At 36.3% G+C, this 19,448-nt stretch overlaps 1 protein-coding gene across 6 annotated transcripts in view; it reads right to left on the minus strand.

The window, feature by feature from the left end:
- Positions 1–1,280: 1,280 nt before the first annotated feature.
- LOC106078336 (ribosomal protein S6 kinase alpha-5-like) overlaps positions 1,281–19,448 on the minus strand; it is a 130,152-nt gene continuing 111,984 nt past the window's right edge. For 5 of the 6 annotated variants that reach the window (XM_056023592.1, XM_056023590.1, XM_056023591.1 and 2 more), the window contains 15 exons: positions 18,654–18,722; positions 16,471–16,689; positions 15,279–15,394; positions 14,352–14,462; positions 14,147–14,230; positions 13,878–13,981; positions 13,630–13,774; positions 13,368–13,529; positions 13,106–13,228; positions 12,605–12,681; positions 12,340–12,484; positions 11,406–11,576; positions 6,318–6,521; positions 5,826–5,976; positions 1,281–5,529 (listed from right to left, as the gene is read on the minus strand). In XM_056023592.1, coding sequence (XP_055879567.1) covers positions 4,688–5,529; positions 5,826–5,976; positions 6,318–6,521; positions 11,406–11,576; positions 12,340–12,484; positions 12,605–12,681; positions 13,106–13,228; positions 13,368–13,529; positions 13,630–13,774; positions 13,878–13,981; positions 14,147–14,230; positions 14,352–14,462; positions 15,279–15,394; positions 16,471–16,689; positions 18,654–18,722 — 2,723 coding nt within the window. In that variant the 3' untranslated portion in view covers positions 1,281–4,687. Of the gene's footprint in view, positions 5,530–5,825; positions 5,977–6,317; positions 6,522–11,405; positions 11,577–12,339; positions 12,485–12,604; positions 12,682–13,105; positions 13,229–13,367; positions 13,530–13,629; positions 13,775–13,877; positions 13,982–14,146; positions 14,231–14,351; positions 14,463–15,278; positions 15,395–16,470; positions 16,690–18,653; positions 18,723–18,819; positions 18,948–19,448 lie in introns of those variants that run through there. The other variant, XM_056023594.1, reaches the window with a different exon arrangement.

Below are 19,448 nucleotides of genomic sequence, written 5' to 3' on the forward strand. Positions count from 1 at the left end.
AGCAGACTGGAAATGGCAAAGTAGCATTCTTAGCAGACTGGAAATGGCAAAGTAGCATACTTAGCAGACTGGAAATGGCAAAGTAGCATACTTAGCAGACTGGAAATGGCTTTGTAAAGTAGCATACTTAGCAGACTGGAAATGGCAAAGTAGCATTCTTAGCAGACTGGAAATGGCAAAGTAGCATACTTAGCAGACTGGAAATGGCAAAGTAGCATACTTAGCAGACTGGAAATGGCAAAGTAGCATTCTTAGCAGACTGGAAATGGCTTTGTAAAGTAGCATACTTAGCAGACTGGAAATGGCTTTGTAAAGTAGCATACTTAGCAGACTGGAAATGGCTTTGTAAAGTAGCATTCTTAGCAGACTGGAAATGGCAAAGTAGCATACTTAGCAGACTGGAAATGGCTTTGTAATGTAGCATACTTAGCAGACTGGAAATGGCAAAGTAGCATTCTTAGCAGACTGGAAATGGCAAAGTAGCATACTTAGCAGACTGGAAATGGCTTTGTAAAGTAGCATACTTAGCAGACTGGAAATGGCAAAGTAGCATACTTAGCAGACTGGAAATGGCTTTGTAAAGTAGCATACTTAGCAGACTGGAAATGGCTTTGTAAAGTAGCATTCTTAGCAGACTGGAAATGGCAAAGTAGCATACTCATGACTAGATTGACACAGGACGTAATTATCTTCTTTTTTTGAAGTAACGTCTGTAATCTATAAGATGTCTACCAGTCTTATTTCTAATATGCCCTACTTGAAATATGTCTATTGGAAATCGGTTCTTGCCTCAGAAACTGAAAGAAGATAACTCTCACTCCCTTAGGTTATAGAGACATTGGAAATATAACAAGCAAAATAATAAAAAAAAATACTTAAAAAAAAAAAAAAAAAAAAGCTTATATAAGGAAAAAACTGCTTACTGAATGCCATATCCATCAATACTGCAAGATTTGTTTCCCCTATTTATTATAAATCACAATTAATTAATTACAACTAATGGTTATTTTTTTTTATTATTCATATGTTGCCATCAACAATGAATAATTTAGAAAAAATTTAAACTTGATCTGAGAATGAGAAATGGGAGAAAAAGTGTAAAATAATCCTGTCAGACGGATAGAGTTAATATAAGCTTTGTAACAAAAAGACAAAGGAAGATGTTATTACTGTTTACATTTACTCTTTCAGTCCACAGTCCATGACAGATTGAAACAAACAAGTTGATAGATGCAGCTTATCAATAAGTAAAATAATAAAACAAAACAAAACAAAAATGCTTTCAAATCCAAGGAGTTTATTTTTACTTCGAATGTCATAAATGTCAAATATTATAGATGTCCATTGCTCAAGTGTTACTTGCTAAGATATCAATCAAAGTGTAACACACTTTCAACAATAGAGGCAAACAGGAAGCAATGAAGAGTTTCAGACATGACCTCAATGTCAGGGGTCAAAGGTGTAAGAACTATGCACACTCATGTATTATGTCCCTTGAATCCAATCCAGCACTCTTTCATTATCTACTATTCAATGTCCTCTGAACATACATAGAGTGCATACATCTCTAAATCCTTATTTTCTAAACAAGTTCCAATGCAACCAATTCACTTCAGCTGTAACACTTGATGATGAGTTTGTCACTGAGAGACCAGCAGGAACATAATGACCATTTGGTTCAAAGGAATAATTTAGTGGACAAACTGTTTAATGAATAAAAGATTTGATTGAATAAGTATGTGACCAATCAAATGTCAGTGTCACCATATTCAGACCAACTACCAATGACCAATGCAGATCTGAAATCCTTATAAAAATATATTTTTGGTTGTATAAATTTGATTTAATAAATTCAAAATCTTGCCATTGATATTTGAGGGAAGTCAATAGTCCTTGACTGATGCCTATCACACAATTAGAGTGAGATAGTGAATCAAGAGTGAAGTCATTATGTAAACAATAGTGAATCAAGAGTGAAGTCATTATGTGGACAATTATTGCAGCAAGATTTCATGACAGAAATCAAAAGCATCAAATAATTTGATATTCTAAAAAGAAATGTTTCCTCTTTATACTGAGGGACATTAAAACATAAGTGTTTATGTATGGAAACAACAATACCATGGTTTCATCATAAGTAAATACATGAAGTCCAATGGGAGGCACAGACACCACATACACACACCAATGACTGATCACAAGCATACACACAGGAACTAGTGACTCACACACACACCAATGAGTGACCACTTACCAACACAAAGTGTGTGACATTCGCCCACATCACAGTCCAGGAATGAGATAGATTGTAAGGCTAAAACAACCAACTGTTTGACCAAAGTGAAACAACCAACTGTTTGACCAAAGTGAAACAACCAACTGTTTGACCAAAGTGAAACAACCAACTGTTTGACCAAAGTGAAACAACCAACTGTCTGACCACCAAGTGTTTGACCAAAGTGAAAGACAAGATTGAAATGTGTGTGTTTACAATATTAAGTCATGGAAGAGTTCTCTTTCTTTCCCACTTACCATGACACACCCAGCTAAGAGATTAGAAAATGACCAGAATCTCCCATGCCAAACTCAGTTTAGATTTTAAAATTCTAATATTTCTGCCATTAATTTAAGTTACAGTTAATAACTGCAGGTTTAAAGAAATGTTGTAATACTTTGGTCAGTTAGTAAAAAAAATCAACAGAGTTTAAAACTGTATTTCAAAAATGCATTTCATTCAACAAACATAATTTCAAAGCTTAACAAAAAACGATATTATTGGATGAAAAAAAAACAAAAAAACTATCAATTTGTATGTCAGATTGTCTATCAAAAAAAATTAACAAAAAAATTCATTTTTTGACACAAACATCACAAGTGAACTATTCCACAACTTTTAAAATTATTAACGGTGTAAATCCATGAAGGTCTAGGTCTAGGTGTGACTATCAAAATAGTTGAGTCTAGCCAATTAACATACAAAAATTATTTTTTTTGAAACTTTAATATACATTTGTACATATTTAGATCTAGACTAGGACATACTTAGATCTAGACTTGGACATACTTAGAGATCTGAATTGATTTTTATATAACTTGTCAATGTGTGTGTATATATGCTTACTTTTTCCCTTAGGCAGAAAGAAGTTGCCTCACAAACAGAAAAGTAGAAGCCACTAAATGGCAGAAGAAAAAATTATATTTTTTTTTTGCTTTATGTTTTGGACATTATATCAGTTTTTAAATTATTATGTCCAAAACTCCATCAGGACGACCATGGGCAGATTTAGATTCCAAGAGCATGGTCTAGAGCACAAGACCAGGCAGTTTAAAAAGTCAATGTCTTGTAAAATGAAAATGATTTGTTAGAAGTGTACGTAGTCCTAATGGAAGATAAGCTAGAAATCAATTAGAAAACATCTACAAATGAAAAGCTCCAAGGTGTTGGAAAGTAAAGCATCCTAATAAAAGGTAACCACCCTTATGAATTGACTTCATTCATGTAAGCTACCTTTACTCAATGGAATATTAGTCTTAATTGAAAGAAAGAGCCATATGGTCAATGTACAAAATTGTAATAGCCATTGTACTCTGGGCAATGTAAATATAGACTTGATTGATGTGAAAAGCCCTAAATATTGATCCGTATTACTCGACTGTCTAAATTAAACAGTAAAAATCATAAACAGTTCAGACATGGACTTTCCTATAAGTTTAAGACATTCAAAGTGAATATCAATGAATCTTGATGGTGAAGAGCTTCAGAAAAACCTAAGATTTAACAGTCAATAACATACACAATAAATAAACTGACATCAATTGATCAACTTACACAAACTGCTTTGGGGAGACATGACTAGTCACACCCCTAAGAAGATGATGACATAAAACACATTTGAAAAAAATGTTCTTCTCAAGTACCCCTAACATCTTTAAGAAAATCAAGGGACTTAACTCACATGGAAAATGTAAGTAGTCTTGATTTTATATTTTTTAGATTCATTCCATCCAGTGAGTTTAGTTTTGAAGAGTTTATCACCTTTGACCTTGTGGATTTAACTCTAAGACACTTGTAGCTTACAAAAAACACAATTCATGAGTTTGATCAACAAAACAGCTTGTATAAGAATGGTTAAAATATTTGAAGAGCTCAAGTCAGATGTAAGAGGTCTGTGAAATGTTTCCACTTATATATATATATATATATATCACACTAACAGCCATGACCCAACTAAAACTTCATTTGTCAGTAGTACAATGATCTCTCTCTCTCTCTGTACAATCAATGGTCAAGGAATGAGATTAAGACACAGTTTCAGCTAGAATAGGTCAGTCCTAGCAGCCATTCTAAAAGTCCTTATTTTGGCCAGTATGGCCAGAGCAACATATGTTATATAGGCAACATGAAAGACTGACCAATGGTCAGCAATGTCCTCGCTGCTTCAGAGAAGCAGAGAATATAACAAAATAATAGCATGAATATTGTAAGTGGAAATTGTGATACTATTGAGGTATTATCACTTAGTGACATCAGTTTGAATCACTCTTTATGTTATAACTTAATACAATGAATTAAAATCACATTCGTAGCCTCTTAGTTAGTAGTGAAATGAGTTTGAATTCCAAAGCTAGCCTCTTATCACTTAAGAGAATTGGGTTTAAACCCCACTTGTATCCTCTTTATCACAGTTTAATCTATCACAATGGTCTCAGACTTTAACCTTTTCAATGCTCCTTTTAAGTGTCTAATAGAAGGCAAAGTTTTCTCAACAATAATACAGTCATTATCCCCATCCTCCTGACCTTCTTCTGATGACTGGTCCAGTTTCCTTTTCTGCCCTCTGGTCAGTCGAACTGTGTTGTTATTGCTTTTTCTCCCTGTTTTTTTACCTTTAGTAGTTGAAGAGTTTCCAGGACTGATATCGTCATCAAAGTCCACACTGTCAACTGAAGGAATGTGGATAACTGGCTGGGGCATGACAATGACATTGGGAGGAGATAATCTGTGTGCTGATGAGGCAGCAGAGCTGGTACTGGTGTGAGCAGAGGAAGTCATGTCTGGCGTGGATCTTTTGGAGGATGAGCTGGCAAGTGGGGAAGGAAGGTTGCCCAGGTTTGGGACGAAGCCCATGCTGGCGACTGAGCTCTGGGATATACTAGATGTGCTGGAGTTGCGAGACAATGACTGGCGTATTGGGGACTTGCGGGTGCCACAAGAGGAGGTGGTGGAGTTTGAGTTGTTGCTGTCTGTTGAGCTGCTTCTTGTGTCCACAGATGTCTTCTTTTGCTTTCGGCGCTTTGCCAGCGGTGCAGACGCCACCTCCTGGAGGCGAAATCCATCTCTGGTGGCCTGGTGGAAGGCTTCCATTGTACAGTTGATCTGATCTTTGACAGCATTATTATGTGAACTTAGAACCCCTGGCGTTCTGAGTGGCATACTGGAAATCGGAGATTTGACAATTTTCCTCAGCCATTTATGTTTTAATAGATCATGCATGCAGATTCTTGCTTTAGGATCTACTGTTAATAGACCTGAAAATTAAAACACAGAAGTTAAGCCAAACACAATTTTTTTTTTTTTTGTATTATTAAAACAAAATCTACCAGCAAGATTGGATCTTATAAAGAAAATTATGCAAAACGAAAACTTAGTCATTTTAAGAATATGACTCTTTTTTTTTCTGGGATTTAACACGTGTATATACAAATTCTGTTGTTCAATGTAAAGACCTTAACAAAATAGGTCTAGTCTAAACAAGACATTCTTGGTTTTAAAACTAAAAAATAAAAACATAATTTAAGAATTTATTTAAAATATAACTTCTTGCCTTGTATCAGTTGTTTAGCCAGCATGGAAACATCTGCCCACTCTGGACCAGTCATGTTAAATTCTCCATCTTTGATTCGTTGCATGATGTTGAGAGCAGTATCTGGACCACCTGAGTTTTGGAAAGGTGCTTTCCCAGACAACATTGAATACTGAAGTAGAAAACATTCAATAATGAAATGCATGTTTAAACAAAACTAATTGTCGATGTTAAAGAAATGTAGATATATTTTTAAAAATCTAGCAAAATACAATAAAGTATATCATAACCCTGGTGTGCTCAGCCTTCAGCCTTGCTTCTAACCCGAGTATCTTGGGATACAAACAATTGGTAAAAGGGATTTAACAAATTTACACCTTAGATCCCTACCAGACAGAACAGCTGTTCAGGCAGGAGGCCAATGGAGGGGCGTTTCCATGGGCCTAGACTTCCAATCTTTAACTCAACTCATTAGACAATCACAAACAATTACAAGACAATTTATCAACTCACCAAAATGACTCCCAAGCTCCACAGATCACAACTTTCATCATAGCCATCCTTCTTATTGCTTATCTGTTTCAACACCTCTGGAGCACTGTAAGGGAGGGTGAAGCACGGGGTCATCATGGTCTCATTCTTAGGGTTCATAGTCGCAAAGCCAAAATCTACGATCTTAAGTTCAGCTTTCTCAGAATTGTCAACAAATAAAATATTCTGAAAAGTATAGATACAAGTATGTTCAATATTTATGCATTTCTCTCATCATCAACAAAGTCACCCAAGTCTGTTGTTCCCTTTGCCTCAAAAAAGTCACCCAAGACTGTTGTTTCCTTTGCCTCAAAAAAGTCACCCAAGACTGTTGTTTCCTTTGCCTCAAAAAAGTCACCCAAGACTGTTGTTCCCTTTGCCTCAAAAAAGTCACCCAAGTCTGTTCTTCCCTTTGCCTCAAAAAAGTCACCCAAGACTGTTGTTTCCTTTGCCTCAAAAAAGTCACCCAAGACTGTTGTTTCCTTTGCCTCAAAAAAGTCACCCAAGACTGTTGTTCCCTTTGCCTCAAAAAAGTCACCCAAGTCTGTTCTTCCCTTTGCCTCAAAAAAGTCACCCAAGACTGTTGTTTCCTTTGCCTCAAAAAAGTCACCCAAGTCTGTTCTTCCCTTTGCCTCAAAAAAGTCACCCAAGACTGTTGTTTCCTTTGCCTCAAAAAAGTCACCCAAGACTGTTCTTCCCTTTGCCTCAAAAAAGTCACCCAAGTCTGTTGTTCCCTTTGCCTCAAAAAAGTCACCCAAGTCTGTTCTTCCCTTTGCCTCAAAAAAGTCACCCAAGACTGTTGTTTCCTTTGCCTCAAAAAAGTCACCCAAGACTGTTCTTCCCTTTGCCTCAAAAAAGTCACCCAAGTCTGTTGTTCCCTTTGCCTCAAAAAAGTCACCCAAGACTGTTGTTTCCTTTGCCTCAAAAAAGTCACCCAAGACTGTTGTTTCCTTTGCCTCAAAAAAGTCACCCAAGACTGTTCTTCCCTTTGCCTCAAAAAAGTCACCCAAGTCTGTTGTTCCCTTTGCCTCAAAAAAGTCACCCAAGACTGTTGTTTCCTTTGCCTCAAAAAAGTCACCCAAGACTGTTGTTTCCTTTGCCTCAAAAAAGTCACCCAAGACTGTTGTTCCCTTTGCCTCAAAAAAGTCACCCAAGTCTGTTCTTCCCTTTGCCTCAAAAAAGTCACCCAAGACTGTTGTTTCCTTTGCCTCAAAAAAGTCACCCAAGTCTGTTCTTCCCTTTGCCTCAAAAAAGTCACCCAAGACTGTTGTTTTCTTTGCTTTAACAAAGTCACACTGTTGTTTCCTTTGCCTCAAAAAAGTCACCCAAGTCTGTTCTTCCCTTTGCCTCAAAAAAGTCACCCAAGTCTGTTCTTCCCTTTGCCTCAAAAAAGTCACCCAAGTCTGTTGTTTCCTTTGCCTCAAAAAAGTCACCCAAGACTGTTGTTTCCTTTGCCTCAAAAAAGTCACCCAAGTCTGTTGTTTCCTTTGCCTCAAAAAAGTCACCCAAGACTGTTCTTCCCTTTGCCTCAAAAAAGTCACCCAAGTCTGTTGTTCCCTTTGCCTCAAAAAAGTCACCCAAGACTGTTGTTTCCTTTGCCTCAAAAAAGTCACCCAAGACTGTTGTTTCCTTTGCCTCAAAAAAGTCACCCAAAACTGTTCTTCCCTTTGCCTCAAAAAAGTCACCCAAGACTGTTGTTTCCTTTGCCTCAAAAAAGTCACCCAAGACTGTTCTTCCCTTTGCCTCAAAAAAGTCACCCAAGTCTGTTGTTCCCTTTGCCTCAAAAAAGTCACCCAAGACTGTTGTTTCCTTTGCCTCAAAAAAGTCACCCAAGACTGTTGTTTCCTTTGCCTCAAAAAAGTCACCCAAGACTGTTGTTCCCTTTGCCTCAAAAAAGTCACCCAAGTCTGTTCTTCCCTTTGCCTCAAAAAAGTCACCCAAGACTGTTGTTTCCTTTGCCTCAAAAAAGTCACCCAAGTCTGTTCTTCCCTTTGCCTCAAAAAAGTCACCCAAGACTGTTGTTTTCTTTGCTTTAACAAAGTCACACTGTTGTTTCCTTTGCCTCAAAAAAGTCACCCAAGTCTGTTCTTCCCTTTGCCTCAAAAAAGTCACCCAAGTCTGTTCTTCCCTTTGCCTCAAAAAAGTCACCCAAGTCTGTTGTTTCCTTTGCCTCAAAAAAGTCACCCAAGACTGTTGTTTCCTTTGCCTCAAAAAAGTCACCCAAGTCTGTTCTTCCCTTTGCCTCAAAAAAGTCACCCAAGACTGTTCTTCCCTTTGCCTCAAAAAAGTCACCCAAGACTGTTGTTTCCTTTGCCTCAAAAAAGTCACCCAAGTCTGTTCTTCCCTTTGCCTCAAAAAAGTCACCCAAGACTGTTCTTCCCTTTGCCTCAAAAAAGTCACCCAAGTCTGTTCTTCCCTTTGCCTCAAAAAAGTCACCCAAGACTGTTGTTTCCTTTGCTTTAACAAAGTCACACTGTTGTTTCCTTTGCCTCAAAAAAGTCACCCAAGTCTGTTCTTCCCTTTGCCTCAAAAAAGTCACCCAAGTCTGTTGTTCCCTTTGCCTCAAAAAAGTCACCCAAGACTGTTCTTCCCTTTGCCTCAAAAAAGTCACCCAAGTCTGTTCTTCCTTTTGCCTCAAAAAAGTCACCAAAGTCTGTTCTTCCCTTTGCCTCAAAAAAGTCACCCAAGTCTGTTCTTCCCTTTGCCTCAAAAAAGTCACCCAAGTCTGTTCTTCCCTTTGCCTCAAAAAAGTCACCCAAGACTGTTGTTTCCTTTGCTTTAACAAAGTCACACTGTTGTTTCCTTTGCCTCAAAAAAGTCACCCAAGTCTGTTCTTCCCTTTGCCTCAAAAAAGTCACCCAAGTCTGTTCTTCCCTTTGCCTCAAAAAAGTCACCCAAGTCTGTTCTTCCCTTTGCCTCAAAAAAGTCACCCAAGACTGTTGTTTCCTTTGCCTCAAAAAAGTCACCCAAGACTGTTGTTTCCTTTGCCTCAAAAAAGTCACCCAAGACTGTTGTTCCCTTTGCCTCAAAAAAGTCACCCAAGACTGTTGTTTCCTTTGCCTCAAAAAAGTCACCCAAGTCTGTTCTTCCCTTTGCCTCAAAAAAGTCACTCAAGACTGTTCTTCCCTTTGCCTCAAAAAAGTCACCCAAGTCTGTTCTTCCCTTTGCCTCAAAAAAGTCACCCAAGACTGTTGTTTCCTTTGCTTTAACAAAGTCACACTGTTGTTTCCTTTGCCTCAAAAAAGTCACCCAAGTCTGTTCTTCCCTTTGCCTCAAAAAAGTCACCCAAGTCTGTTGTTCCCTTTGCCTCAAAAAAGTCACCCAAGACTGTTCTTCCCTTTGCCTCAAAAAAGTCACCCAAGTCTGTTCTTCCTTTTGCCTCAAAAAAGTCACCAAAGTCTGTTCTTCCCTTTGCCTCAAAAAAGTCACCCAAGTCTGTTCTTCCCTTTGCCTCAAAAAAGTCACCCAAGTCTGTTCTTCCCTTTGCCTCAAAAAAGTCACCCAAGACTGTTGTTTCCTTTGCTTTAACAAAGTCACACTGTTGTTTCCTTTGCCTCAAAAAAGTCACCCAAGTCTGTTCTTCCCTTTGCCTCAAAAAAGTCACCCAAGTCTGTTCTTCCCTTTGCCTCAAAAAAGTCACCCAAGTCTGTTCTTCCCTTTGCCTCAAAAAAGTCACCCAAGACTGTTGTTTCCTTTGCCTCAAAAAAGTCACCCAAGACTGTTGTTTCCTTTGCCTCAAAAAAGTCACCCAAGACTGTTGTTCCCTTTGCCTCAAAAAAGTCACCCAAGACTGTTGTTTCCTTTGCCTCAAAAAAGTCACCCAAGTCTGTTCTTCCCTTTGCCTCAAAAAAGTCACCCAAGTCTGTTCTTCCCTTTGCCTCAAAAAAGTCTCCCAAGACTGTTGTTCCCTTTGCCTCAAAAAAGTCACCCAAGACTGTTGTTTCCTTTGCCTCAAAAAAGTCACCCAAGACTGTTGTTTCCTTTGCTTTAACAAAGTCACACTGTTGTTCCCTTTGCCTCAAAAAAGTCCAAGTCACCCAAGTCTGTTGTTCCGTTTGTCTCAACAAAGTCACCCTAGACTCATTCCCTTTGCCCTCAAAGTGATAATGATAAACCATGTTGCCATTTTACACTTCTGCTATTAAGGACCTCATTATCCAGTATGACCTTATTTCTAATATGATCAGAGTAAACGACCCCAGAATTATTTTTCAGGCTCATCAGAGGTAGAAAAATTTCTTTGCCATTGTTCATTTGTTCCTTATGTTTCACTCTCAGATTGACCAGCTAGAAATAAGACACCATTAAAATGCACCTCCCTTTATTTTTTGTAGTAATATAAAAGATTATATTTTTTTCTATTATTATTCTATTTTCTTTTCATTCAAAAGGCTCATAGCCTGTTTTCTCCCAATTGGTATCAAGACTAAATTTATTTTTCTTTATCCTCAAGATCTATTCATATTCAGTAATGCCATCAAAACTACATCATAATACAGACCAGATCTGTGAATCAAGCAGTATCCCCTGACCCTAGATGACAATCAATGAATAGTTCCCCCTTTCAGACCTTGGCACCTATAGGGCAGATGATGTAAAGGTCACCTGTTTCTTTGTGACACATGGTTAACGAGAGTATCATGGCCCACAGCCTTTGCTTCCCCCCTTCCCCATCAAATGTCATGTTCCCATTAGAGCTGGGTGCCTTAAAGATCTCCAAATTAAAAATCCCGGTCTTCACAAGGATTTGAACTCGGGGCCCCTCAGTTCAGAAGCCAAGCACTTTACTACTCAACCACTGCACCTCCCCTTCAATAAAATGAATGTAATTTGCTACGGTAATAGTACGCAAGCTGTCACTTTAACAAAACTAAGTATGTATCTAGTTCAAAAAAGTTTTTGCTGGATTAGAAAAGAGTCTTAAGTCAAAAATTTAGTTTCAGCTACAAAACAAAAAAAGGGACATAACTATGTAATTTTTTTAAAACTGATGAAATTGAATTCTCTTCACCTGCTCCTAAAAGTACATGAAAATATTACATGCATAGAAAACTAGAAATGAGCCCTTGCCTCAGGTTTAAGGTCCCGGTGGACCACACCCTTACTGTGCATGAACTCAACTGCCTTGACAAGCTTCCACATAAGCTCACTGGCTTCTGCTTCAGTAAAAACTTTCTTCTGTCGCAGCCTGGCTAAGAGTTCTCCCCCTTTCAACAGCTCCATCACAATATAGGTATGAAACTAGAGAAAATACAAAGCAAAATGTCAATGACCATATGTCAATGACTAAATGTCAACAAAAAGAAAAAAACAACTCTTATTGCTATAGGACAAAAACATTAAACCTCTGGTGTCAGAATTCTTGTTTTCAAATCAATAAATGTCATCTTTATAAGTATCATTTTAAAGTTAACAACTTTGTGATGGTCTATGTTGTAACAATTAGGTTTCATGTTATTATCTAAATAATTTCAGTAAAAAATTGACTAGATGGTAGATCAATTATTTCCTGGACTTTTAACACGCAAGTCTGACACAGCATGAAACAATGAAAGAAATTTTTGACATTATTTTATGTCTAAAAGGGCAAGATGGACTTGATGGGAACATGGTGAAATGCTCGTCTTCTGAACCAAGGAGTTCAATCCCAAGTGTAGACAGGAACTTTTAAAACAATCCTAATCCACTCAACTCTAATGGGCACCTGACATTAATTAAGGAAAGTAAAGGACATTGTGCTGGCTACATGACTCCCTTGTTAACCATCACCCAAAGAAACAAATGACCTCTACATCAGTTTCCCTGAGGGTAGCAAGGTCTGAATGGGAACTTCTTGTGTGCACAAAGTTCAGCTGTTTAGAAAGTTGTAGGAGATGAAGACTCAAAGTGTCTCTTAACTCTTTCTCTCTGTAATTATTTACCACATTCTGGTGGAATCAACGTTGGTATTGTCAGTTAGGAGACAAAGAGTTAAGTCAAACCAAACAGAAAATGTGTCACTGACCTCATCAACCATCACATCAATCAACTGGACAATATTAGGGTGTCCTTGACAGTGACTCAGCAGCTGTACTTCACGATTGCAGTTGATTCTGCGGCTGACTATTTTAACTGCATATACCTGATTGGTGGCTATACTGCGACACTGCCTAGAGGCAAAATTTATAAAATACAGTCAGACATACTTGGCATATTAAAGGTCACCAGAACAACATAACATTAACTAGACTCACACAGTGTTGTAAGTTTAAAACAATGAACTGACAAACCTGCAAATGGAGAATGTGCCATCTCCTAAGGCTTTCACTTTTATATCAAGCTCATATTTTTGAAAAAAAGGAGAATTCTGAAAGGAAAATAATAAGTTTCAAGTAGATGAAATAACATTTTAACATTACTTACAGACGAGGGAAATAATTAAAATTGTTATGAGGATTGAGAATGGGTTTCCCAGGCTACTTAAAATATATATATATATTTTTGATAAAAATTAGGACTTACATAACATGGACTTTTTATATATAACATGGACCTTTCAAGTATTTAAAAATAATTATATTTACATGTTTTGGTTATAAAATGCATAGAATAATGTTTCGTCTCTATAAATTAAGCTAGTAACCTTTAGTAAGCTGGCAAGGCCAGCTAGAATTTAAACAGAAAAAAAAATCCTTGTAAAACTCAAAAAGTTGAAAAGATTTTTTCAAAGAACTTTGAAGTGACCCAGTGTTTACAACAAACTCTGGTGTTAAAGAAAAGGTGAAAGTTACCTTGAAGTGGCTGGCAGTTAGTATTGTGATGTCCTCAGGTTGTTGGTCTTTAGTTTTGTTGAGCAAGTCAGCACTAACAGAGTTCTCAGTGAATATGATTGAAGGCGCCACATAAGAGTAACCCTGTGCCACAAAAACAATAATTACTGTGAGAAAAAACAAATTTCCATATGATGCTAAAAGTTTTAAAAATTTTCTTCATTCAAGAATGTACACTCCAGACAATGAGACAACTCTCTAGTTTCCAGAGTGAAAAACTGACCTTGAAGAGTTTCTCTCCCATGTTAGGTATAATGGCTGGAGACTCAGTGGCATCCATCCTGGTAAACTCTTCAGAGAAATTACTCAAGTCCATTTCATGACGAATGTTTGGCACAAATGGGGCTGGCACTTTTTTCTGGGCTAAATCTTCCCAGTTTAGAGACTGTAAGATTGGAAACAAGAAATGAAAATAATACATTTACCAGAAGACCTAGCTAATCCAAATATATAAATGGAAAAGAATGATGAACAGATGAACATACATTAAAAAATGGATGTCTTTTGACATCCTCGGCACTTTTTGATCCCAGACGTTTGGAAGGATCTTTAGTTAACAGTCTCTGGATAAGGTCTTTTACTTCTCTGGAAAAAGTTTCTGGATAAGGTGGATTACATTTCTGGATACGTCTGGGTAGGAAAAAAAATTGTTTCAATACACAGGATATTGTTTGACTCTGATGACAAATGAATACCCATCTAAAAGATAATGTCAAACTAACTGAAGACTCACTTGGAGATCTCTGACTGGGAATTTTTTTCTCCATCTACAGTGAATGGTGATGCTCCAGTCAAAAGTTCATAAGTCAATACACCCAGAGACCACCAGTCTACAGCCTGAGCAAAAACACAATGGAAATAAAATGATAGAGCTTAATTAGAGCTTTTAATAACAAAAACTAGTATTCTATTAAAACTCAAAAACTTTAATGTCAACTCTAAAGTATTCATAAGATAATTCCTAATTTGAAAAAATATGAAGCAAGAACTGAGGTGACTTACAAAATCATGACCAAGATGTCCACCTTTCACTACCTCAGGTGCCATGTACTCAATTGTACCACAAAATGAATAAGTCCTATGAGTCTGGAGAAAAAAACAATGTCACTGGTTTTAAAATACTTATAAAATATGTTGAATCATTGAATTTGAAAAGGAACTTCACACTAACATTCTAAAAAACAACAACTCTAAAACTTAAACTTACTGGGTCTGTAGGCAGAAATTCTTTGCTGAGTCCAAAGTCAGTTAGAACTATGTGACCATCAGAGTCCAGAAGTATGTTCTCAAGTTTGATGTCTCGATAGATAATACCAAGCTGTACAGAGCAGATGATGAAACAATAAAAAACTAGCTTACAATTTGTTACAACTCTGAACTTGAAAGGATTACTTATCATTCTATACTAGACTTTGTTTGATACATAACATTTCCCCATTTCTGAAAACAAGAGGAGTTACTCTGCAGAGAGAAGGACACCAAAAAAAAAAATCTCTTAATAAGTCTACAGTGTTACAGTCTTAAAATGTTACACAGTAGATAGTCAACTGTTCCAGTTAAAAACACATGACCAACAATGTGTAAGAAACCTAATTGTGCAGCAGGTGGGTCTAAAGCATATTTGTTTACAGTGCAACTTTACAATGACTACCTTACTATGATGTGATGACTAAGTGAATTTTCTAGCTCTTACTAGAATAGTTGTGTGTCTACTATAACGAGTAGCTCAGGAATTTCTGAGAGACTGATATAAAACCATTTAGAGCTACTGCAATTCTAAAACACCTTTTAGATAAATATAAGAACTCTTTTGTTCCTATGTCAATGTCATTATTCAATAAAAGAAAACCTTTCTGGTGTGAGAGTCACAAGTCATGTTTGGGTAAAACTGTTACAGGAATGTACATTGCTTTGTATTGTTGTCATATTTTGCTCTGTGTAGTGTTTGTGTATTCAAGTTGTTGTTTCAATGACTTTGCTCTAGTGCATTATTGATCTACAGACCTGCATGCACAAACCACTGGGCACAAATAAATTATTATATCTACAACACATATTGTTATGCCTATAATATTTCAACCAAAGAGTAACAATGTTTGTACTCTTGACATTCATTTACATTGTTTGAATTTACCTTATGCAATGTTTCCAAGGCTAAAGTAATCTCCCCTATATAAATTCGAACCTCATCCTCTGTAAAATGTTCCCTCTGATACAAGTGAGTAAACATCTCGCCACCATTCACAAAATCTATTTAGTGATAAAAATGTAGAATATAAACAACTTCCATTAGTTTTGGTCACAGCTTCAATCCTGCATCTAAAACTAGTTAATAACTACAAATACAATGTAAAAGTAGAACTCACTACAAATACAATGTAAAAGTAGAACTCACTACAAATACAATGTAAAAGTAGAACTCACTACAAATACAATGTAAAAGTAGAACTCACTACAAATACAATGTAAAAGTAGAACTCACTACAAATACAATGTAAAAGTAGAACTCACTACAAATACAATGTAAAAGTAGAACTCACTACAAATACAATGTAAAAGTAGAACTCACTACAAATACAATGTAAAAGTAGAACTCACTACAAATACAATGTAAAAGTAGAACTCACTACAAATACAATGTAAAAGTAGAACTCACTACAAATACAATGTAAAAGTAGAACTCACTACAAATACAATGTAAAAGTAGAACTCACTACAAATACAATGTAAAAGTAGAACTCACTACAAATACAATGTAAAAGTAGAACTCAAAACAAACTGTGGGAGAAGTGAGAAGGAGACTAATATATAGGCTGAAAGTCCAACATTAAGCTTGAAAGGCTTTGGACTGGAACCCTTGAGGCACAGGATGGAGAAGTGAGAAGGAGACTAATATATAGGCTGAAAGTCCAACATTAAGCTTGAAAGGCTTTGGACTGGAACCCTTGAGGCACAGGATGGAGAGGAAGACTTCAGACTACAGTGACATAGTATAATTTTCTTTGGCTGGACCAAGCAGGATGGAGATGGTTTGGGAGGGGGGGGGGGGGGGGGAGTGGGTTGTTTTTAACAGAGGCCCTATGTTCTAGAACAGTTGAAAATTGAAAGCTTTCAATTCATCTAGACTGAGTGGTTGACATTCAATTTGTTAAGCTAGGTATAAATTGAATCATACAGCATATAATAGTATTTAATTTGAAAAGAGAAAAAAAGTATAGAACGTCACATAAACTGTATTATGATGCAGAACATGAAAAAGGTAAATTACACAGTATGTTACATATCAAAGTAGGTCATCCTAAAACTCAACCATAAAGAAGGTTCACCTAATATAAGATTCAGCTTTGAGTCTGTCTGGAATGCATAATGCAAGGTGACCAGAAAAGGTGACTGGCGTATGGCTTCTAGGACTTGTCTCTCTGTTCTGGTATGCTCTGTGGTCTTTGTCTTCTGGACAATGGTAGCCTTTTTCAGCTGTTTCAAGGCATATAACTTTCCAGCATCTCGTCCAGTTCGTTTGCGAACCAAGAAAACTTTCCCATAGGCTATGAAAGATACACAAAAGACAGTGAGATTGCATTTAATTATTCAGCACATCGTCTTAAACATAAAAGGATTTGCACGTCTCAGAATAAATCAATGTCATTATAAATGCTGACATTAAATTGCATTATGCTCATGCCTTGTCAAGACATTCTAGTTTAAATTTGTTTTTTATTACATCTTATAGTTGTGTAGGATCTTCAAACAGGAATAATAATTATAATAAAACAAAAAAAAAGAATGCCATAGTTGGATGAATTCACACGTAGCATTAAAAATAAGAGCAACAATATAACACACTCCATCTTTAATTAATGAAAAGGAAAAAGGATTAGCATAACTGGGACAGACAGACAACAGTTTTCAATGTTCCTTGCATTCAAAACAATATTTAAAAAAAGGAAATTCTGAGCAGAAATAGAAAATAAAACATATAGATAGAGAGTTCATCAAATGAGAATTTTCCAAAACTAGACCAAACTCATTTTCAGTAAATGTCAATCTTTATGTACTACTGAATTTAATAGCATGTCTTTTTTTTTTTTTTTGACTAAACTGTTACAAAGGAAACTTATAAGACACTTTTGACTTCTATTAACTAAACATTACTAGTTAAATTGCTATCACCTGACATCTAGAAAACTAAGGCTGTTAAAAAAATTACAAGTAACCAACTGTTTTATGAAATTTGAAAACATGTTGTACTAAGATATATGGTAGATTGTGGTGACAACTGACACCTTTCATTGATTGGAAGTATCTGTTTGAAAATGTCTGTTGGTTTAAATCATTACAATCTTAACAGTTAACATATGAAGGCAGTCCTTCAGGAACTTCACAATTTTTTTTTTGTTTATCCTGTTATAACTGTAATAACTAGTTGTTTTTTTTCTGGATTTTTTAAAATATGTGATTAATATTATCTGAAGTTCAATAAAATATAATTATTGTTATATAGAGTTGCCAAAAACAAAATAAATAAAAAGGCACTTGGTATGTTCTTCTTCTGTTCTAACAGCAACAACTAATTTTCTTTAAATTTTTTTTTACTAAAATTTGCTTTCATAAATCCACAAAAATACCTAATTTGAATAATCTACCACAAATAGCACTTACAGTATAAAAAACAAACAAACAGTGGGGTCCCTAGAAGATCCCAGCTTGGTAAACAAAGTTGACTTCGTAGCTTGGTATGTTAAAGGTTAATTCTATGATTCCCAAAGCTTAAATGTTTTAAAGACAGACTACAACTCTGATACCCTAAACATAATGCACCACAAAAAAAAAAATCAAGGGTATATATTTTTTAATCCTCATTTGTGTACTAAGTAGCAATTGGTAGGCCTACTGGGGAAGATGGAGCAATTGTACAACTTTGACCTAACACATGGAATAACAAATGTGTCTTTTCCTTTGTGTCTATGCTACAAGAACAAAACAGTGGATTTGACTAAATTCATGACCAATATCAAGTGTATGTTTATGAAACTCTTAACAAAAATGCAATTTAAAGCTGTGACAGAAAATTATTGGTACACATTATCCCAGCCATCCATCAAGTGAAATCATAGCCCCCAGGCACACAGACCAGACAGGTGCCATGGGTAAGGGAAGGTAGGGACAGATAGCAGCAATGAAACACTTTATATCCTATACACATTCAGTCAGCTGTAAGGTTAAAGCAATATTAACAAGATCTCACATCTGAGCAGTGAAATCATCTTTCCATTAATTCGAGAAGGAAATCTAACTGTTGATAAAATATACCAATCCATAGAAATAACAAAAAATTATTAAACAGAAAAAAGGAAATATTATCAAGATTTAGCTCTAGATCGCTTATGTTTAAGTACATTTAAAACAGCAGAATGGCAAAGGAGACTGTTGGGAATGTCCAGAGTAACGACTTGACATGACACTTGAGTGTCTTCATTTCAGAGACAAGACAAGGGGTTGATCTACTTACCGCCAGTGCCTAAAACTTTAAGTAGTTCAAAGTCTTCCATGGTCACCCGACCCCGGCCTGTCAGGTTTACTGCGAAGGAGAGAAAAAAAGAACAATGAAGACAGATAAAAAAAATGTATAAAAAATCGAATACACATTAAACTATTCTATGGCATCAACAACGTACTCTCTCTGTAACAAAATGTTCGATACATTGTCAAGTCTGCACTACTACTTGCCAAACTTTCATAGCGAAATCGCCAACATTCTCCGGGAATACCCAGAAGATTTATTTTTAAAGCCTACTTTTTGAATGATCTACTTTTTTTTTTTCATCGTTCTCCAGAGCACTGAGTATTGTAGATCTAAATATCCGTTCACCACACTGTTGGTGACATCATTAGGCTAAGAAAAAATAAACCATTTCTTTAGGGGAATATCCAGGATTGATATTTACCAATTGAGCCACCGGGACTTCATATCCAGCATTGAATCAATTCTTTTGGCTTAAGTTGTTTTTTTTTTTTAATGTAGATACTGAATATGGAAAATTGTATTCGTTAACAACTCGAATTTCAAAACGCTCATATCAGAAGACAGATTAACCTGACATTGTTTGTGTGTTTAACTAAACACTTGCAAGTTGTGTAGCCAGCATAAAGCTCACTGTTTCGTGAAGGTGCCATTTAGATGGCTACCAGTAATAACAAGCTTTCAAATAAAAGGCAAACATTCTGATAACCTAGTCAAGGATTTAAACCCAACACCCTCAGAGAGTCAAAACATTTTCCACAGCCACCACCCTTGTTATAAACG

This window comes from Biomphalaria glabrata, chromosome 3 (genome assembly GCF_947242115.1).
Source record: "Biomphalaria glabrata chromosome 3, xgBioGlab47.1, whole genome shotgun sequence".
NCBI classification, from domain to species: Eukaryota; Metazoa; Mollusca; class Gastropoda; family Planorbidae; genus Biomphalaria; species Biomphalaria glabrata.